The 23,613-nt window shown below is 38.1% G+C and overlaps 1 protein-coding gene across 1 annotated transcript in view; it reads left to right on the top strand.

Moving 5' to 3' along the window:
- The window catches only part of OTOGL (otogelin like), a 410,237-nt gene that overhangs the window by 366,371 nt on the left and 20,253 nt on the right, over positions 1–23,613 (top strand). Inside the window, exon 49 of the mRNA XM_053719241.1 lies at positions 13,104–13,282. Within this exon, the coding sequence (XP_053575216.1) occupies positions 13,104–13,282 (179 nt within the window). The remainder of the gene's footprint in view (positions 1–13,103; positions 13,283–23,613) is intronic.

Here is a 23,613-nt window from a genome sequence, read left to right as displayed (position 1 = left end):
AGCTATTGTACCTGCTTAAAATAAATACAAAGTTGCCTGTAAAATAAATATTAATCTTAAAATAGCTACAATATAATTATAATTTATATTGTAGCTATATTAGGATTTATTTTACAGGTAAGTATTTAGCTTTAAATAGGAATAATTTATTTAATAAGAGTTAATTTATTTTGTTAGATTTAACTTATATTTAACTTAGGGGGGTGTTAGTGTTAGGGTTAGACTTAGCTTTAGGGGTTAATACATTTATTATAGTAGCGGTGTGGTCCGGTCGGCAGATTAGGGGTTAATTATTGTAGGTAGCTGGCGGCGACGTTGTGGGGGGCAGATTAGGGGTTAATAAATATTATATAGGGGTCGGCGGTGTTAGGGGCAGCAGATTAGGGGTTCATAGGGATAACGTAGGTGGCGGCGGTGTGCGGTCGGCAGATTAGGGGTTAAAATTTTTTAATAGGGTGGCGGCGATGTGGGGGGACCTCAGTTTAGGGGTGCATAGGTAGTTTATGGGTGTTAGTGTACTTTAGAGCACAGTAGTGAAGAGCTTTATGAACCGGCGTTAGCCCAGAAAGCTCTTAACTCCTGACTTTTTTCTGCGGCTGGAGTTTTGTCGTTAGATTTCTAATGCTCGCTTCAGCCACGACTCTAAATACCAGCGTTAGAAAGATCCCATTGAAAAGATAGGATACGCAATTGACGTAAGGGGATCTGCGGTATGGAAAAGTCGCGGCTGGAAAGTGAGCGTTAGACCCTTTCCTGACTGACTCTAAATACCAGCGGTAGCCCAAAACCAGCGTTAGGAGCCTCTAACGCTGGTTTTGATGGCTAACGCCAAACTCTAAATCTAGCCGTAACTAATTAAGTTAAAGAAGTTAAATCACTTTTAACTTACACGGGTATAAATATTTCTACCTCATCCAATTCTTGGCATGACTTACATTTCAAGAAACTAATTACAGATTTAATAGATGATTTTAGAAAATTGTCTATATTTCCACTATTTCTGACGGGCCTAATAAACCTATTTAAAATGACCATCGGCTAGATTTAGAGTTCTGCGGCCAAAGGGGTGCGTTAGCTACGCGTGCTTTTTTTCGCCCGCACCTTTTAAATACCGCTGGTATTTAGAGTTCACAGAAGGGCTGCGTTAGGCTCCAAAAAGGGAGCGTATAGCATAATTTACCGCCACTACAACTCTAAATTCCAGCGGTGCTTACGGACGCGGCCAGCTTCAATAACGTGCTCGTGCACGATTCCCCCATAGGAAACAATGGGGCTGTTTGAGCTGAAAAAAACACCTGCAAAAAAGCAGCGTTCAGCTCCTAACGCAGCCCCATTGTTTCCTATGGGGAAACACTTCGTAAGTCTGCACCTAACACCCTAACATGAACCCCGAGTCTAAACACCCCTAACCTTACACTTATTAACCCCTAATCTGCTGACCCCGCTATTGCTGACCCCTGCATATTATTATTAACCCCTAATCTGCCGCTCCGTACACCGCTGCAACCCCGTTATCCCTATGTACCCCTATATTATATTTATTAACCCCTAATCTGCTGCCCCCAACGTTGCCTCCACCTACCTACAATAATTAACCCCTAATCTGCCGACCGGATCTCACCGCTACTCTAATAAATGTATTAACCCCTAAAGCTAAGTCTAACCCTAACACTAACACCCCCCTAAGTTAAATATAATTTAAATCTAACGAAATAAATTAACTCTTATTAAATAAATTATTCCTATTTAAAGCTAAATACTTACCTGTAAAATAAACCCTAATATAGCTACAATATAAATTATAATTATATTGTAGCTATTTTAGGATTAATATTTATTTCATAGGCAACTTTGTAATTATTTTAACCAGGTACAATAGCTATTAAATAGTTAATAACTATTTAATAGCTACCTAGTTAAAATAATTACAAAATTACCTGTAAAATAAATCCTAACCTAAGTTACAATTAAACCTAACACTACACTATCAATAAATAAATTAAATAAACTACCTACAATTATCTACAATTAAACCTAACACTACACTATCAATAAATTAATTAAATACAATACCTACAAATAAATACAATGAAATAAACTAACTAAAGTACAAAAAAATAAAAAAGAACTAAGTTACAAAAAATAAAAAAATATTTACAAACATTAGAAAAATATTACAACAATTTTAAACTAATTACACCTACTCTAAGCCCCCTAATAAAATAACAAAGACCCCCAAAATAAAAAAATGCCCTACCCTATTCTAAAATTAAAATAGAAAAGCTCTTTTACCTTACCAGCCCTGAAAAGGGCCCTTTGCGGGGCATGCCCCAAAGAATTCAGCTCTTTTGCCTGTAAAAAAAACATACAATACCCCCCCCCCAACATTACAACCCACCACCCACATACTCCTAATCTAACCCAAACCCCCCTTAAATAAACCTAACACTAAGCCCCTGAAGATCTCCCTACCTTGTCTTCACCACGCCGGGTTCACCGATCGATCCAGAAGAGCCTCCAATGTCTTTATCCAAGCCCAAGCGGGGGGCTGAAGACATCCATCCTCCGGCTGAAGTCTTGATCCAAGCGGGCAGAAGAGGACATCCGGACCGGCAAACATCTTCATCCAAGCCGCATCTTCTATGTTCTTCCATCCGATGACGGCTGATCTTCAAGACCTCCACCGCGGATCCATCCTCTTCATCCGACGACTAGACGAATGAAGGTTCCTTTAAGGGACGTCATCCAAGATGGTGTCCCTCAAATTCCGATTGGCTGATAGGATTCTATCAGCCAATCGGAATTAAGGTAGGAAAAGTCTGATTGGCTGATGGAATCAGCCAATCAGATTCAAGTTCAATTTGATTGGCTGATCCGATCAGCCAATCAGATTGAGCTGGCATTCTATTGGCTGATCGGAACAGCCAATAGAATGCGATCTCAATCTGATTGGCTGATTGGATCAGCCAATCGGATTGAACTTGAATCTGATTGGCTGATTCCATCAGCCAATCAGAATTTTCCTACCTTAATTCCGATTGGCTGATAGAATCCTATCAGCCAATCGGAATTCAAGGGACGCCATCTTGGATGACGTCCCTTAAAGGAACCTTCATTCGTCGTCTAGTCGTCGGAAGAAGAGGATGGATCCGCGGTGGAGGTCTTGAAGATCAGCCGGTCGTCATCGGATGGAAGAACATAGAAGATGCGGCTTGGATGAAGATGTTTGCCGTTCCGGATGTCCTCTTCTGCCCGCTTGGATCAAGACTTCAGCCGGAGGATGGATGTCTTCAGCCCCCCGCTTGGGCTTGGATCAAGACATCGGAGCCTGGACGGATCGCTGATACCCGGTGTGGTGAAGATAAGGTAGGAAGATCTTCAGGGGCTTAGTGTTAGGTTTATTTAAGGGGGGTTTGGGTTAGATTAGGGGTATGTGGGTGGTGGGTTGTAATGTTGGGGGGGGGTATTGTATGTTTTTTTTCCAGGCAAAAGAGCTGAATTCTTTGGGGCATGCCCCGCAAATGGCCCTTTTAAGGGCTGGTAAGGTAAAAGAGCTTTTCAATTTGTATTTTAGAATAGGGTAGGGCATTTTTTTATTTTGGGGGGCTTTGTTATTTTATTAGGGGGCTTAGAGTAGGTGTAATTAGTTTAAAATTGTTGTAATATTTTTCTAATGTTTGTAAATATTTTTTTATTTTTTGTAACTTAGTTCTTTTTTATTTTTTGTACTTTAGTTAGTTTATTTAATTGTATTTATTTGTAGGTATTGTATTTAATTAATTTATTGATAGTGTAGTGTTAGGTTTAATTGTAGATAATTGTAGGTAGTTTATTTAATTAATTTATTGCTAGTGTAGCGTTAGGTTTAATTGTAACTAAGGTTAGGATTTATTTTACTGGTAATTTTGTAATTATTTTAACTAGGTAACTATTAAATAGTTCTTAACTATTTAATAGCTATTGTACCTGGTTAAAATAATTACAAAGTTGCCTGTAAAATAAATATTAATCCTAAAATAGCTACAATATAATTATAATTTATATTGTAGCTATATTAGGGTTTATTTTACAGGTAAGTATTCAGTTTTAAATAGGAATAATTTATTTAATAAGAGTTAATTTATTTCGTTAGATTTAAATTATATTTAATTTAGGGGGGTGTTAGTGTTAGGGTTAGACTTAGCTTTAGGGGTTAATACATTTATTAGAGTAGCAGTGAGGTACGGTCGGCAGATTAGGGGTTAATGCTTGAAGTTAGGTGGCGGCGATATTAGGGAGGGCAGATTAGGGGTTAATACTATTTATTATAGGGTTATTGAGGCGGGAGTGAGGCGGATTAGGGGTTAATACATTTATTATAGTAGCGGTGAAGTCCGGTTGGCAGATTAGGGGTTAATAAGTGTAGGTAGGTGGAGGCGACATTGGGGGTGGCAGATTAGGGGTTAATAAATATTATGTAGGTGTCGGCGGTATTAGGGGAAGCAGATTAGGGGTACATAGGGATAACGTAGGTGGCGGCGGTGTGCGTTCGGCAGATTAGGGGTTAAAAAAATTTAATAGAGTGGCGGCGATGTGGGGGGACCTCGGTTTAGGGGTGCATAGGTAGTTTATGGGTGTTAGTGTACTTTAGAGCACAGTAGTTAAGAGCTTTATAAACCGGCGTTAGCCCAGAAAGCTCTTAACTACTGACTTTTTTCTGCGGCTGGAGATTTGTCGTTAGATTTCTAACGCTCACTTCAGCCAAGACTCTAAATACCGGCGTTAGAAAGATCCCATAGAAAAGATAAGATACGCAAATGGCGTAGGGGGATCTGCGGTATTGAAAAGTCGCGGCTGCAAAGTGAGCGTTAGACCCTTTCCTGACTGACTCCAAATACCAGCGGTAGCCCAAAACCAGCATTAGGAGCCTCTAACGCTGGTTTTGACGGCTACCGCCAAACTCTAAATCTAGCCGCATGTTTCCTAAGCTGCTGTAAATCATGCAAAATGTTCCACTTATTATTAGAAATATGATATTAAACATATAAATAAAGCCATGAAGAATTTTATCGGGGATAAAAAGAAACCAAGAATAAATACTATAAGGTTATACTTAAAATTGGAGCATGGAGAACTTATGTCGCCTAATTTGGAATAGTATTCATGATACCGTTGTAGATTGGTTGACATTGACAGGTCATTTTTCAATTCTAGACGTAGAAAGAGAATTAGCCAAACCATATTATTTAAAAGCAAATCATCACACTAAATTAAACAAACTTCCTAATAGAATTACCTAGTATTTTGGTTAATTTAGTGGGTGTTAGGTTAGGGGACTTAGTAATTAAATTAGTTATTTGTGTTGTGGGGGGTTGGCAGTTTAGGAGTTAATAGGTTAATTAGGTTTGTTTGCGATGTGGGGGTTTGGTGGTCTAGGGGTTAATAGGTTAATTAGGTTTATTGCAATGTGGGGGGTTGGCGGTTTAGGAGTTAATAGGTTAATTAGATTTATTGTGATGTGGGGGTTTGGCGGTTTAGGAGTTAATAGGTTAATTAGGTTTATTGCGATGTGGGGGTTTGGTGGTTTAGGGGTTAATATTTTAAATGTTATTTGCGGATTAGAGGTTAATTACTTTATTATTTTGCGATGTGGGGGTTGGCAGTTTAGGTGTTTGTTAATACTTCATGTGGGAAGTTAGGTTTTTTTTGTTATACTTCGTGCGGGCGGTTAGGTGTTTTTTTTTTATTTCTTGCGGGCGGTTACATTTTTTTTCGTTGTTTCGTGCGGGCGGTTGCGTGTTTTTTTTAAGACTTTGTTTTTGGCTGCGCACGCAGACAACATTCCTTTGAGGATGCGTGCGCAACTGGCGACGACGACGGACACGTTACAAACGCGATTAAAGTATAGATACTTTTTACCTCTGTGATTACCTTGTATCTTAGCATCTTCTAACAGCCCCCTGATCACATGACTTTTTATTTATTATCTATTGACTTGCGCGTGGGCGTGAGCACAATGTTATCTATATGGCCCACATGAACTAGCAGTCTCCTGTTGTGAAAAGCAAATAAAAAAGCATGTGATAAGAGGCCATCTGTAGTGGCTTAGAAACAGGCAGAAATGTAGAGGTTTAAATGTTATAAAGTATAGTAATATAACAATCTTGGTTGTGCAAAGCTGGGGAATGGGTAGTAAAGGCGTTATCTATCTTTTTAAACAATAAAAATTTTGGGGTTGACTGTGGCCTCTAGTTATCAAGGTCTGGCGGGCCTGATCCGACACTGCGGATCAGGTCCGCCAGACCTCGCTGAATACGCTCGCTGAATACGGCGAGCAATACGCTCGCCGTATTCAGCATTGCACCAACATCTCACAAGAGCTGCTGGTGCAACGCCGCCCCCTGCAGACTCGCGGCCAATTGGCCGCCAGCAGGGGGTGTCAATCAACCCGATCGTACTCGATCGGGTTGATTTCCGGCGATGTCTGTCTGCCTGCTCAGAGCAAGTGGACAGGTTATGGAGCAGCGGTCTTTGTGACTGCTGCTTCATAACTGCTGTTTCTGGCGAGTCTGATGACTCGCCAGAAACATGGGGCATCAAGCTCCATTCGGAGCTTGATACATATGCCCCTGTGCCTTTAATAATGGGAAGAATTAGTGTCCTTGTTTTTTTTTTTATTAGATTCTGACTTATGGACTTTTATAAGATTTGTATGATTTTGTTATTTGTTCTTTTATTTTTCTCTTGTGCCTCAACACAGGAGTGTCAGTTTCATGTAGACACTAATAACCAGTGATTTCTTGCTTGGGAGCTGTAATACTTGAGGTTTAACAAAGGATAGCAAACTAACTAAGCATAGTTGATAATAGAAGTAAACTGAAAGTTGTTTCAAATGTTGTGTTCTATCCAATCCATTTATGTTTAATTTTGACTTACTGTCTCTTTCTTAAGTCATATTTGAATACTGTAAACATTACAGAGTCTGAATAATACACAGCCGGTGAACCAATAAGAAGTGTCTGTTGCATGTAGACAATACTCACCAGTGATTTCTTGCTTGGGAGCTGTAATGCTTGAGATTTCTGAGTGTGAGCTTGCCTATGTGTTAACCTCTTGCAAATAACAAGTCAAGTGCAAACATCATTGGAGTGCAATCCATAATGTTTGCATTACGTCCATGGTTAATATTCATTGTGCATGCTACACCATTTATGGCAGATAGCACAGCTGCTTAATGTTTTCTATGAGGGTATGTACTAAAGTTCATGTTGAATAACACTTAAGCACAAAGCTGATGGAGCATAACAATTCTGCTCGAGTAGTAATGATTTTTTTTAAGTTCTTTGCTATACACTATGAATGCACACAACATTCACTTAATACAAGTTTTCTAAAAGAATTAAAACAAGAAAGCCATATTTTGAATGCCACACAAGCTCAACACTTGGGGGTATATTTAATATAGTGCGAGCAGACATGCTACGCTGTCGGCATTTATCATTGCAAAAGCAGTTCTTATGAACTGCTGGTGCAATGCCGCCCCCTGCAGATTCACGGCCGATAGCAGGGGTGTCAATGAACCTAATCGTATGAGATTGGGTTGATTTCTGTACGTGGCCTCAGAGCAGGCAGACAAGTTATGGAACAGCGGTTTTTAACTTGATAAATCGGCCCCTTAAACTTCAACGATTGCAATGATAAAGCTACTACTGTCTCATATTAAGTGCCAGATTACAAGTAAAGCAGTATAACGCTCCCACAATAACTCCGCTAGAAGTACGCTTTTTGTGTGCATCGGTTAGCGCTTGTATTATACGTTGAAAATACATATATTCACACATAAATACAGGGAGTGCAGAATTATTAGGCAAATGAGTATTTTGACCACATCATCCTCTTTATGCATGTTGTCTTACTCCAAGCTGTATAGGCTCGAAAGCCTACTACCAATTAAGCATATTAGGTGATGTGCATCTCTGTAATGAGAAGGGGTGTGGTCTAATGACATCAACACCCTATATCAGGTGTGCATAATTATTAGGCAACTTCCTTTCCTTTGGCAAAATGGGTCAAAAGAAGGACTTGACAGGCTCAGAAAAGTCAAAAATAGTGAGATATCTTGCAGAGGGATGCAGCACTCTTAAAATTGCAAAGCTTCTGAAGCGTGATCATCGAACAATCAAGCGTTTCATTCAAAATAGTCAACAGGGTCGCAAGAAGCGTGTGGAAAAACCAAGGCGCAAAATAACTGCCCATGAACTGAGAAAAGTCAAGCGTGCAGCTGCCAAGATGCCACTTGCCACCAGTTTGGCCATATTTCAGAGCTGCAACATCACTGGAGTGCCCAAAAGCACAAGGTGTGCAATACTCAGAGACATGGCCAAGGTAAGAAAGGCTGAAAGACGACCACCACTGAACAAGACACACAAGCTGAAACGTCAAGACTGGGCCAAGAAATATCTCAAGACTGATTTTTCTAAGGTTTTATGGACTGATGAAATGAGAGTGAGTCTTGATGGGCCAGATGGATGGGCCCGTGGCTGTATTGGTAAAGGGCAGAGAGCTCCAGTCCGACTCAGACGCCAGCAAGGTGGAGGTGGAGTACTGGTTTGGGCTGGTATCATCAAAGATGAGCTTGTGGGGCCTTTTCGGGTTGAGGATGGAGTCAAGCTCAACTCCCAGTCTTACTGCCAGTTTCTGGAAGACACCTTCTTCAAGCAGTGGTACAGGAAGAAGTCTGCATCCTTCAAGAAAAACATGATTTTCATGCAGGACAATGCTCCATCACACGCGTCCAAGTACTCCACAGCGTGGCTGGCAAGAAAGGGTATAAAAGAAGAAAATCTAATGACATGGCCTCCTTGTTCACCTGATCTGAACCCCATTGAGAACTTGTGGTCCATCATCAAATGTGAGATTTACAAGGAGGGAAAACAGTACACCTCTCTGAACAGTGTCTGGGAGGCTGTGGTTGCTGATGCACGCAATGTTGATGGTGAACAGATCAAAACACTGACAGAATCCATGGATGGCAGGCCTTTGAGTGTCCTTGCAAAGAAAGGTGGCTATATTGGTCACTGATTTGTTTTTGTTTTGTTTTTGAATGTCAGAAATGTATATTTGTGAATGTTGAGATGTTATATTGGTTGCACTGGTAAAAATAAATAATTGAAATGGGTATATATTTGTTTTTTTGTTAAGTTGCCTAATAATTATGCACAGTAATAGTCACCTGCACACACAGATATACCCCTAAAATAGCTAAAACTAAAAACAAACTAAAACCTACTTCCAAAAATATTCAGCTTTGATATTAATGAGTTTTTTGGGTTTATTGAGAACATGGTTGTCAATAATAAAATTAAAATTAATCCTCAAAAATACAACTTGCCTAATAATTCTGCACTCCCTGTATGTGCGAAAACACATATAAGCATATATATATATATATATATATATATATATATATATATATATATATAAGGAATCAAGCACTCTTTTAAAAATTTCTCTAAAATGTATAGCTAAATCAAATATATGAAATAAATCTCTGACCAGTACAATCACAGTAAACAATAAATGTTTTATTGATAATACAGAAATAAATTTATCCTAACTGTCCAAAGCGTAGCAAAAGGCTGAATGAATACAGGCCTCAGGTATATATTAACATCACAAAGTGTAATATGTTGAACAAACAACTTGGTACATGTGGCCAATTAAAACCATGAAGATGTGCACATCATAATCACAATGTTGGCAAGAATACAATCCAAAGTTACCTAGTACATTACTACACCCCGGCTGTACATGGTACCCAAGTCAATACAAGGGATAGTTACCGGACAGGTAAATTATAGGGATCTAAGTAATGGTAGGTGCTTTGAAAAGATTTCAGGAACAACAATAACGGCAGTATATCAGCAGTTACATAGAATTGCATACAAGTATGAAGAAGAGCTAATGCAGTGGTTATTAGCAATAAGATAGATAGTGGAACATATCAGATGAATCTTCCATAATAGATTGCCTAAACACAGCAGTTACATAGAAATACCTGCACATATATAGAGAAAATTCTTGCAAAAGATATATTGGTGAAAAAAAAAACAAATCACACCAGGATGACTTTCCACATATAGCGGTATTGTTTTCAGCACCAAACTTAGCATAAGTCCATAGGCATTCAAGATGGGATAAGTGCTGTCAAAGCTGCATGCATGTTAGTGAAGCATAGTATATGTTAGAGCTGCAGGTATTGTATAGGAAGCGGCAAGCCAGCCGAATAAGCAGCAAGAGTCAGTCCAGGCTAACCCCCCACATTCCGTATAAAAGCAGCTATATTCCTTTACTAAGCAGTATTCATGCACTTATCTGAATCAAATGATGTCCACAGTGGAGATCTGCTGTTTGTTACCAAGTTACCGGTTACCTCCTAGGATACTGCCTTATAAGTGAGTCCCATGAAAAAGTTTGCTAAGCCAGTCGGAGTTCCACACGCTGAGACGCTGCAGCGTGGTTAGACTGCGTGCCTACTTCCGGGTTGGTCACATGTGCGTCCGTGATCCAATGCCTACGATCTTGATCGTTTCACCCACAATGCCAAATGATAGACGGGGCTTCCTCAGGGTGGATGGATCATAGCCCTGCAGGGAGGGAATATATCCACAGAGACACCTCCCATATTTAACCAATTGTGTACCTTAATCTTGATGCTGTACAATGTATAACATATATACCATACCTAACTAATTAAAAAATAAAAATTATAAAAAAAAATAATAATAATAATAAATACCAAATTGATCATTGGCGTTCACAGTTAAATAGTAAAATTGAAAAGATGAGATAGATAATCCTTCATCAAAGTTAAAGCTAAGAGAGCAAAAAATGATTTTAGATAGCCATTATAAGGGATAATAAAGTAGTGAAGAACTAATAAATCTGCCTAATATAATTGAATACTATAACAGAAAGGGGCTTTTTTTAGATGAAACTAGCCATATCCAACTTTTCATTGAGACCTACTGGCGATAGAGTATTCAAAGTGAATATCCACTTACACTCTTTTTGGAGCAGACACTTATCGTTGTCCCCCCCTCTTCCATGCACAATACCTTTGTCTATACCTGTGAAGCGTAGACACCCTGGGTTGCTATTATGTATGGCTTGATAATGTCTCGCAATACTGCTAGATTGTATTTTACCTTTTATATCGTCCCTATGTTCCTTTATACGATCTTTAAAGATACGTTTCGTTTTGCCCACGTAAAACGCCGGGCAAGAACATTCCAGGAGATATACAACCCCTTCCGTATTGCAATTGAAGAAGTAATTAATCTGAAAAGATTTTTTACTATTGCCAGAGAACGTCTTGGTCCTTTTCATAAATTCGCATGTCACACACTTTCCACAAGGAAAGTTGCCATTTGGAATGTGCTTTTTAAGCCAATTTCCTTCTTTTTCTGTAGGTTTAAATTGGCTCAAGACCAAATTGTCTTTGAGATTTTTCGCTCTTTTTGCTGTGAGGCTGGGATAGGTCCCAACCTCTTCAGCAATATTGCCATCACTTAAAAGGATTGGCCAATGCTTATTAAGAACTGACTTAATGGTTTGCCAATGACAATTGTATGTTGTGGTTAGTCGTATTACTGACTTTGTTTGTTTAGTCTTCTTAAACAGGAGATCATCTCTTTCAATCTTTCTTGCGTGAGTCATTGCTTTTTTGATCTTACGCCGTGAATAGCCACGCTCCAGAAACCTGTCTTGCATGAATAATTTTTTATAGGGTCTGCACCACCTTAAAATAAAATAAAAACATTTTCAAAATTATGATTATTTTTTCTATAGAAAGAACCCATTTATAGTAGCCATTTGTCCCGTACTTCTTTTGTTTTTTTTGTTTTTATATATATATATATATATATATATATATATATATATATATATATATATATATATTTATTTATATATATATATAGTATATCTTTAGACATGTATTTGTATGCATCTCTATGTAAAAAACACTTGAGCCCTCATATCTTAACATTTTTGTGCAATCATTTTTTAAATAATTTTTATCAGAAAGTGTTATTATGCATGTAACTGAAATTTATTTTTAAAGTGTTTTGTGACACTTTTTGTTTTGCAAAATAGTGAAACAGAGATCTGGGCATATGCTATCCTGACGTACGTTAACTTAAATTGTGCTCAAGCGATTGTGTTTACTTTTAACTTGTAATACGAGCGATAAACCTGACGCGTGAAAACACCTGCGATAAACCCCTTTTTGCTTATGCATAACTGATAGTGCACCACTCGCAATCTGGCCCTCAATCTATAGGATGTGCTATAATTAGCAGGTGCATTAAAAATGGTTTGGTTAAACATTTTAACCAACAACTTTTTGTACCAAAACATTATTGTTTGCACAAAGTTAAGCACAAAATAAGGCAAAGCCTGTCATTTTTGCCTTAGAATTTACCATGAATCACACTAAGTGGCCGATTTATCATTTGTCTGGCAGACATGATACGCTAGCAGGGGGTGTCAATCAACCCGATCGAATGAGATTGGGCGGATTGATTTCCGCAATCTCAGAGGCAGCATACGAGTTAAGCAGCAGCGGTCTTAAGACCGCTGCTTCTTAACTCCTGGAAAACAGGGGGTATTTGTCCCCATTTGGGCCATGATAAATCGGCCCCTATGTTGTGTAGCTTGATAACACACCTTGCCAGTAGAACCTTCCTCTAAGATATAGAAACATAGATATTGACGGCAGATAAGAGCCATATGCCCAGCAAGTCTGCCCAATATTTCCCAAAAGTATAAACTTATCTAGTTCATAGGATAGCCTTATATGCTTGCCCCAGGAATTCTTAAAGTCCCCCACATATGTGAACGTAAAACCTTAACCTGCAAGCAACTCAACTGCCAATGCATCTTGGAAAGAGAACCTTGCAAGCTAGTAAGCTTGTATTTTATTTATTTTTTTACCAGATTTACAAATACTATTTTAAACTCAAAATTATAAAAAAAATTATATGGTAAATTTATTTCTAACATCTCACTATAACTCTTCAATAACACATTTTCTATTTTTGTTTTTGTTTTGTTTATTTAAGAAAAGGAAGACGTCTGCATATTTCAGGGAGTCACATTACTTCAGCCTGGTCAGTCGCTGATTCAGTATTTGGATGGAGAGCTTTGCTACACTGTACAGTGTTTATCTGAAATAGATCTCCAAACAGGATTCCATGCCATGGAAATGCTAACTGTGAACTGCTCAAAGAAGTGTGAAGTTGTACGTATTTAACACCATATTAGTAATTATTTGTGTTTTATTATAATCATTTTATTTTAATAGATGTTACAGTAAAATGAAAATGTGTAAAGTGACTTGTTTATAAAGTTCTCTGAATACAAATATGGAGCAACCACAGGGTAAAAAAACAACTTTGATTATCTACAGAGAAACCAACACATTTATTATTCTTAATATCTACATTTAATAGAAAAATAAGTTGATTATTTTGCCAAAGTCAGTAATGTATTCAAGTGACATGAAACCCAATATTGTATTTCATGATTCAGATAGAGCATACAATTTTTTTAAAAGAAGTTTCCGATTGAGCTTCTATTTTAAAATTGGCTTTGTTCTCATTGTAATCTTTGTTGAATGGCTTACCTAGGTAGGTAGTGTGCACATATCTAAAACACTATGACCTAGATTATGCGTGGTGCCTTAACTGTAGCGCACAAGTGATATAGGGTATTTTGCGGCTCTTTGCGCAATCAAATTTAATGCATGTGAGACAAAATAATTGCACAAAACACATTAAAAATACATTTAAAAGTACAGTTACAGTCATATTAAATTATTTTAAAAAATATTGCAATAAAAAGTCATAAAGGCTCAGGTGTTAAAAAAAATCATGCATATAGGGCTTTAACATAGAGATACTTACAGACACATGTCTAAATATGTATGTACAGTATATGTGTGTATATATATATATATATATATATACACTGTATATATGTATTTATGCATTTATGTGTTTTACTGTATATGTACTGAACATATTTCACATTCCATTCTTCACTAACTGGAAAATTTATTTTTTATTGTAAATACATATTCCTATATATACCTATACCTGCATATCTATTCCTATAGATATACAGGTAAAGCTATGTAATTTACATGAACAGTATCAGATATGTATAGAAGTATATATTTAATCATAAAAAAGTACATTATTTTCTATGTGAAGAACACAGGATTGGAAAATATGCGCAACGAGCATCAGGGTATGCAATTTAGGACTAACGTGGTTGGGTTATCGCACATGAAAACTTAGTATATTCAAATATAACATATAAAATATTTTAAAAAAGTAATAATTATTTAAACTTTTTATACATACTGTAAAATATTCTAAATAATCCATAAAATATATATTTTACAGTATGTATAATAATTTTAAATTATTATTACACATTTTTAGAATATTTTATATGTAATATTTCAACAATGCGCCTTAAGAGTACTACGTTTTTATGTGTGCTAACACAGCCACGTTAGTCCTAAGTTGCATACCCCATTGCACATATTTTCCAATTCTATATTGTTCACATAGAAAATAATGTACTTTTTATTATTAAATTTAAATATATATATATATATATATATATATATATATATATACACACACAGTATATATAATTCTGTTCATGTAAAATATATATCTATACCTATATATCTAAAGGAATATATATGCAGGTATAGGTATATATAGATAAATATAGAAATATGTATTTAGAGTAAAAATTATATTGTTCTGTATGTGAAAAACATTGGAATGTGAAATATTAATAATTCATGTTTGGTTTAGCGCACTTGAATAAATGCAATTAGGTTAACGACTGAGTATGGTCGTTGTTTTTTTTTTGCAGTTTTCGCACTTCATTGAAGTCTATGGGGGAATACGTTAACACGTTCACAATATTCATTCTGCTTTTTGTGCGCATCGGGTTTATGCTCGCATGCAAACTTTTTACTTCAACTGATAATGCAAGCACAACCCAACGCACGCAAAAATCCGTCTAGCATAGTTTGTGCTCCTGATCCTTCAGACCTGCTTTTTAACAAAGGATACAAATAAATTATAGAAATAAACTGAGGTTTGTTTTATTTTACACTGTATGTGAATTAGACATGTGCATGGCGAAAAAATTCGGTTCGGTTTGGTTCGGATCGATTCAGATTTTTTTGAATTTCGGTTCGGAGCGATTCGAATTTGGAAAAATTTAAATCAATTCGGTTCGGCTTTGTTTCGGATTCATTCGGATTCGAATAAATTCGGTTCGGATTTGTTTTGGATTCATTCGGATTCTAATAAATTCGTCTGGATTTGGTTCGATTCGGAAATTCGATTTTTCGGTAAGTGTTAGGTGGGATTAGACTAGTATTACGTACTAAATTCGGCTGGATTCGGTTCGATTCGGTTCGATTCGGTTCGGAATTTCGGTAAGTGTTAGGTGGGATTAGACTTATACTGTACAATAGTAGTGTAATCCATGGCCATCCGAATTTACTGAATAAATCCGAAGTAATTCGGATTTATTCGGTAAATTCGGCAGTATTTTAATTCGGAAATTCGGTTCGATCCGAATCGTCGAATTTTCCGAATTTCCGAATCGATCTGAAACGAATCGCACATATCTAATGTGAATCATAAGAGATTTCAAGTCCATTTAAAGCCTATTAAATACTCAACTTTTATTTAATTGATTTAATCTGTTTTGAAACTCACAAATTCAGAATTAAGAATATTTTACAATGACAGAGGCAAATATATTGTTTTGTATGAAAAAGCACAGCCAATAGATTGTGATCGAGGCCTTAGTGTCATATCTTTTCCTACTATACAAGCATTCTATTGTGATATGCCCTCAATTATTCCCATAATCAATTAGTTTGTGCTTCCAATACATTCGTTGTTTTTTAATGTTAGCATCCATTAATGGATCTACATAATTAAATTAAGATTCTGGAAAGTCAGGAAAAAACTAACTTAGTGGAACACAGTAAACAGTATTAGCTGTGGCAAGTTTTAATTGGCAAGTTTGCATTAGAACCACTGTGGTTGTATATGACCATTAATTTAATCTTACATGGATGAGTTTAAATACCAGAATATAAACAAAACAAAACAAAAAAAACAGGATCAACTTAGGCACTCCTCCAAAATCATGACTGACAATTTATCAGTCTAACAAAGGTGATCCAGTAGAGCTCAGCACAGCTAATATAAATAGCAAATATGATCTGCTGTGATGACTTTTATCAGTCAGAAATCACAAAATCCCAACTTTTGAGGTTAATATATTTCTCTGTGAAATATCTCATTTGTAAATCCAGTCTTCTATGGTGATGGAGTCAGTGGACATCCAGATTTTTAACAGCTTTTGTTTCGTATCATAATTTACACAAATTATTTTCTGAGCATTAGTCTACAACACACACTATTCTCCAGCGTGCATAACCATCAGCATACTATTAACTTGCTAATTTGTTGCTCAGTGACGCAGAGAAGGTATCTAGCAAGATAAATCTACAACTATCAGGGCATATCAAACCCATAAAAATTCCTATATTTTAGTAATAAAGTTTTCCTCCATATTGAGAAACATCTTCAGTGCACCTTTACAAATTTGCAACCTGGAGCTATTCCATTTTATATGTTCAAGGGCCAGATGATGTACATTTTAACGGGAACATTTTTATTGTATATTGAAATTGTTTTACTGCTGTTTACCATTTATTTTGTGAATGACAATTATAGCTAGGTAAATAATAAGGAAATTAACTGTTAAAAGTTTATCTTACAATGTTGGCATTCACAAAATTTACCACAACCATAGTTTTGGATGTAGGGTTATTGCAGTATATGGGACAGATTCTTTGCAACCATCATAAGTGGTACACATCTAGCTGTATGAATGCTGCTATGGAGATAAGCCCAGAAATAATTTACTACTTAAATACTTTACTACTCAATAAAATGAGCTTCCATTCTTACCAGTGTTTTTAAGAAAATATGGTTTCATAGAAGGCTCTTTGCTTTAACCAATGTAAAAAGTTGGATGAATCCTTTGATGTTGAGCTACAGAACTAGAACATGATTTATATTAAAAGTGAAGAGCAAATGCCAAAAATGCTAGGAAGGAGTCCAACAATGTTAGTGAGTATATCCCAGACCATAAATAAAAAGTAAGAGTGAAAGCCAAAAATTAAGATTCCAAAACTATCCATAAATCACTTCATCACTCTCTGTTGGTGCAACTGAGGAACCTGATAGAGTAGAACAGCTACTGTATAAAAATGTTTGTCCAATAAGGAATGGGCTGAGGTTTATTTTCTTTAGAATTATTAATTGTCTTAATTCTTTTTATATATATTCGTTTTGTAGTTGAAATTGCAATTCTGCATCCTACGCTTATGCAGTATTTGTGTCAGATACTATGCAACCTAATCTTAACATATCTGACTGATAGTAGTTTTTATATGCAATAAGTAACGTAACAAACATTTTTAGGGTGTCAACAAACATTAAATGCTTTTTAAGCTTTCAGTTTTGAATAAAGAATAACAACATATTTTGTCTTTAGAAATTATAGTCTTTACCTTAACATATTTGAAAAGTATTTAGTAAAGAAACAAGTTGATATGATGTTTAATAGACAAAAACAAAATCAGAAAAAATGTATTGCTAAATAATTATTGAATAGTGTAAGAAAAAAAAAGTCAAAATCTTTCCCACTTAAATAGTGTAAATGTGACATTTTTAAGCCTTTTCCACCTGCAAAAAAGCCTTTCCTATCTGCAGACCAACCAGGGGCGTATTTAGGTTTTGTGCTGCCCTAGGCACTCAAAGTTCTGCTGCCCCCCCCAGGTTTAAGGCCTTTTTTTAGACATAATATTTTTGGGGCAGGGTGTAAAAAATTAAAAAATAATGTCTTTTTAAGTAGATGTTCACCAGGGCTTGCATTCACTCTGGTCACACACACACACACACACACACACACACACACACACACACACACACACACACACATATATATATATATATATATATATATATATATATATATATATGGATATAAAGACATTATTTTGCAAGTCGGATGATTAAAGTGTTTATATCAGAGAAAAATATCCTTCACTGTATGATAGTTTGTCAGTAGGTAATTGTTTAACCTTAAACATCTTATTTGGTGATTGACAGTTATTTATGCAAACTATCTGCTTGGATAAATATGTAATGAATATACAAACTGGCCTTTAAAAGTACTTAAAAGATACAACAGTAGTTATGATAGGTTTAGGAATTGTATCCTAGGGGATACAGTCACATGATACAATCATAATAAAGTATATACTTGTATTGTTTCTGAATGTATTAAATGCATACAACATATTTTCAGTTGTGTTTTAAGTCACATAGTTGTATAGATTCAGCAATAAATACTCATTCTTCATTAGTAATTGGTTGATTTAGCCACCTGGCCCTAGAGACTAAAAATTCTGCTGCCCCTTAAAAATCTGCTGCACTAGGCACCGGCCTTGTTGGCCTATGCCTTAATACGCCTCTGAGACCAACCTTTCCTACCTGCAGACCAACCTTTCCTACCTGCAGACCAGCCTTTCTCGCCTGCAGACCCGCCTTTCCCACCTGCAGACCCGCCTTTCCCGCCTGCAGACCCGCCTTTCCCGCCTGAAGACCCGCCTTTACCACCTGCAGACCAGCCTTTACCACCTGCAGACAAGCCTATCCCACCTACACACAAGCCTTTCCCACTTGCACACAAGCCTTTCCCACATGCAGACAAGCCTTTCCCACCTTCAGACAAGCCTTTCCCACCTACACACAAGCCTTTTCCACATGCTGACCAGCCTTTTCCACCTGCAGACAAACCTTTCCTACCTACACACAAGCCTTTACCACCTGCAGCCAAGCCTTTCCTATGAGAAGACAAGCATTTCCCACCTGAAGACCAGCCTTTCCCACCTGCAGACCAGTCTTTCTCACCTTAAGACCCGCCTTTCCCGCCTGCAAACCCCGCCTTTCCTACCTGCAGACCAGCCTTTACCACCTGCAGACCAGTCTTTCCTACCTGCAGACCAGCCTTTACCACCTGCAGACCAGTCTTTCCTACATGCAGACCAGCCTTTACCACCTGCAGACCAGCCTATCCTACATGCAGACCAGCCTTTACCACCTGCAGACCAGCCTTTCCTACATGCAGACCAGCCTTTACCACCTGCAGACAAGCCTTTCCTACATGCAGACCAGCCTTTACCACCTGCAGACAAGCCTTTTTTACCTTCAGACAAGCCTTTACCATCTACACACAAGCCTATCCCACCTAAACACAAGCCTTTCCCACTTGCACACAAGCCTTTCCCACATGCAGACAAGCCTTTACCACCTGCAGACAAGCCTATCCCACCTACACACAAGCCTTTCCCACTTGCACACAAGCCTTTCCCACATGCAGACAAGCCTTTTCCACCTTCAGACAAGCCTTTCCCACCTACACACAAGCCTTTTCCACATGCTGACCAGCCTTTTCCACCTGCAGGCAAACCTTTCCTACCTACACACAAGCCTTTACCACCAGCAGCCAGGCCTTTCCTATGAGAAGACAAGCATTTACCACCTGAAGACCAGCCTTTCCCACCTGCACACAAGCCTTTACCACCTGCAGACAAGCCTTTCCTATGTGAAGACAAGCTTTCACACCTGCACACAAGCCTTTCCCACCTGAAGACCAGCCTTTTCTACCTGCAGACAAGCCTTTCCCACCTACCCACACAAGCTTTTCCCACCTACACACAAGCCTTTTCCACCTACACACCCCTACACACAAGCCTTTACCACCTGCAGACAAGTTTTTCCTATGAGAAGACAAGCATTTCCCACCTGAAGACTAGCCTTTCCCACCAGCAAACAAGCCTTTCACGCCTGCAAACAAGCTTTTTTTTTTCCACCTGCAGACAAGCCTTTCCCACCTACACACAAGCCTTTTCCAACTGCAGACAAGCCTTTCCTACCTGGAGACAAGCCTTTCCTACCTGGAGACAAGCTTTTCCTACCTGCAGACAAGCTTTTCTCCACCTACACACAAGCCTTTCCCACACAAGCCTTTTTTAAGCTTTCAGTTTTGAATAAAGAATAACAACATATTTTTAGTCTTTACCTTAACATATTTGAAAAGTATGTATTAAAGAAACAAGTTGATATGATGTTTAATGGTCAAAAACAAATTCAGAGAAATTGTTCAACAGAAAAAATAAATAAAACTAACATACTTATTGGCTGACACCAGTATCAACCATCTGACAAGGACATTGCTAAATAATTATTGAATAGCGTAAATAAAAATGTCAAAATATTTCCAACATAAATAGTGTAAATGTGACATTTTCAAGCCTTTCCTGCCTGCAGACAAGCTTTTTTCCGCCTGCAGACCCGTCTTTACAACGTGCAGACCAGCCTTTCCCACCTGCAGACTAGCCTTTCCTGTCTGCAGACCCATCTTTCATGTATGAAGACCCACCTTTCCTACCTTCAGACCAGCCTTTCCTACGTGCAGACCAGCCTTTATCACCTGCAGACAAGCCTTTCCCGTCTGCAGACCAGCCTTCCAACCTGTAGACAGGCCTTTCCTACCTTCAGGCAAGCCTTTCCCATCTACACACAAGCCTATCCCACCTACACACAAGCCTTTCCCACATGCAAACAAGCCTTTACCACCTTCAGACAAGCCTTTGCCACCTACACACAAGCCTTTTCCGCCTGCAGACCAGCATTTCCCACCTGCAGACAAGCCTTTCCTACCTAAACACAAGCCTATCCCACCTACACACAAGCCTATCCCACCTACACACAAGCCTTTCCCACTTGCACACAAGCCTTTCCCACATGCAAACAAACCTTTACCAACTTCAGACAAGCCTTTCCCACCTACACACAAGCCTTTCCCACCTGCAGACAAGCCTTTCCTACCTACACACAAGTCTTTCCCACCTACACACAAGTCTTTGCCACCTTCAGACAAGCCTTTTCCGCCTGCAGACCAGCCTTTCCCACCTGCAGACAAGCCTTTCCTACCTACACACAAGCCTTTCCCACCTGCAGACAAGCCTTTCTTATGAGAAGACAAGCATTTCCCACCTGAAGACCAGCCTTTCCCACCTGCACACAAGCCTTTCCCACCTACACACACGCCTTTCCCACCTGCAGATAAGTTTTTCCTATGTGAAGACAAGCATTTCCCACCTGCACACAAGCCTTTACCACCTGCAGACAAGCCTTTCCTATGTGAAGACAAGCTTTCACACCTGCACATAAGCCTTTACCACCTGCAGACAAGCCTTTCCTATGTGAAGACAAGCTTTCACACCTGCACATAAGCCTTTACCACCTGCAGACAAGCCTTTCCTATGTGAAGACAAGCTTTCACACCTGCACATAAGCCTTTACCACCTGCAGACAAGCCTTTCCTATGTGAAGACAAGCTTTCACACCTGCAGACAAGCATTTCACACCTGAAGACCAGCCTTTACCCCCTGCAGACAAGCCTTTCCTATGTGAAGACAAGCTTTCACACCTGCAGACAAGCATTTCCCACCTGAAGACCAGCCTTTCCTACCTGCAGACAAGCCTTTCCCACCTACACACAAGCCTTTCCCACCTACACACACGCCTTTCCCACCTGCAGATAAGTTTTTCCTATGAGAAGACAAGCATTTCCCACCTGCACACAAGCCTTTACCACCTGCAGACAAGTATTTCCCACCTGAAGACCAGTCTTTCCTACCTGCAGACAAGCCTTTCCCACCTACACACAAGCCTTTACCACCTGCAGATAAGTTTTTCCTATGAGAAGACAAGCATTTCCCACCTGAAGACCAGCCTTTCCCACCTGCAAACAAGCCTTTCCCACCTGCAGACAAGACTTTCCCGTCTGCAAATAAGCCTTTTCCACCTCCAAACAAGCCTTTCCCACCTGCAGAAAAGCTTTTCCCACTTGCAGACAAGTCTTTCCCATTTGCAGACAAGCCATTCCAGCCTGCAGACAATTCTTTCCTGCCTGCACGCAAACCTTTCCCACCTTTAGAGTACATATTTAACAGGTTCAATTAATGTTTTTTTGCCACGTGCATTTGTTTGTTCATTTTATTAAAGGGACTGCTCATTTACTATTTTTAGAAAAATACAACAAATAACATATATTTAGTTGTTCTATAACATTTGTCTAACTGTGAATGCACTTGTCTAATGTTTACTATTGCATACTGAAAAACAACACTAAATACCAGATTTACATACAATAATAGCTAAGGGGGATATTACAGGGGAATCCCAGTAAATCTTGTGTGCCTTTTTGATGTTTGTTTATGGACACATAGTTTAGTTATGATGAATAACAATCTGTCGGTTTAAGGATGGATTGCTCTTGCTGCTGTTGATTAACAACAGTTATGAATAACAAGTCAGTTGATATTCATTTGTCAGATGATAAACTTAAAGCAGATGGGCAACAGCACTGTAATTTCTAAAAAAAAAAAAGGTAATTTAAAATGGGCAAATAGTTGCATTTCCACTACTTTCTAGATTAATTAATCATTTATATTGTATAGAATAAAGAATATATGATTTAAGGGGGTTATTATTTATATACACCAAAACAAAACTACTACTAGACAACTGATAATTGTTTTGGGGATTTATATGCAAGAACGAGTCTTTAATCTTGCAGCCAATCATCAGTGGCTGGCTAACTAACTAAGCCAGCTGTTAAAAATTGATTTCCCCATGGTAACAAGAGAACACCTGTTACCACCACTTTGTAAAAATGTGATGTGCTGAATAACAATCTATCAATATGATATATTTAAAAACACACTATGCGTTTATAAAAATCCCAAAACTTGTCTCTTTGATGTAACCACTAAGGTCTTGTTTTTTCTTTCAGTCTCCCTCTACATAACATCCATCTGTTATGTTCCCTCCATGGACTAGATTAGGAGTGGCATGCTAACTGTTGCGCGCGAGTGAAAAAGGGTTTATCGTGGCTCCTTTTGCGTGTCTGAAGTAGCACGTGTATTACAGGTTGAAAGTAAATCCGTTTGCTAGAGCGCAACTGAATTTAACGTGCGTCGCGATAGCGTGACTTCAGAGCTCTGATTAAAGGGACAGTCTAGTCATAATTACATTTTCATGATTCAGATAGGGTATGCAGTTTTAAACAACTTTACAATTTATAATCACATTTTGATTTGATCTCTATTCTTTGTTGAAAGTTAAACCTAGGTAGGCTTATGCATATGCTAATTTCTAATCCCTCGAAAGCCGCCTCTTATCTCAGTGCATTTGGACAGTTTTTTTTACAGCTTGACAGCGTTAGTTCATGTGTGCCATATAGATAACATTGAGCTCATTCCTGTGGAGTTAGCTAAGAGTCAGCACTGATTGGCTAAAATGCAAGTCTGTCAAAAGAAATTAAATAAGGGGCAGTCTACACAGGTGAAGATACAAGGTAATCACAGTGTTAAGAAGT

Source organism: Bombina bombina, chromosome 6 (assembly GCF_027579735.1).
Source record: "Bombina bombina isolate aBomBom1 chromosome 6, aBomBom1.pri, whole genome shotgun sequence".
Classification (NCBI taxonomy): domain Eukaryota; kingdom Metazoa; phylum Chordata; class Amphibia; order Anura; family Bombinatoridae; genus Bombina; species Bombina bombina.
Note: the sequence above shows the minus strand (reverse complement) of the source record. Positions and strands in the feature narration are given on the sequence as shown.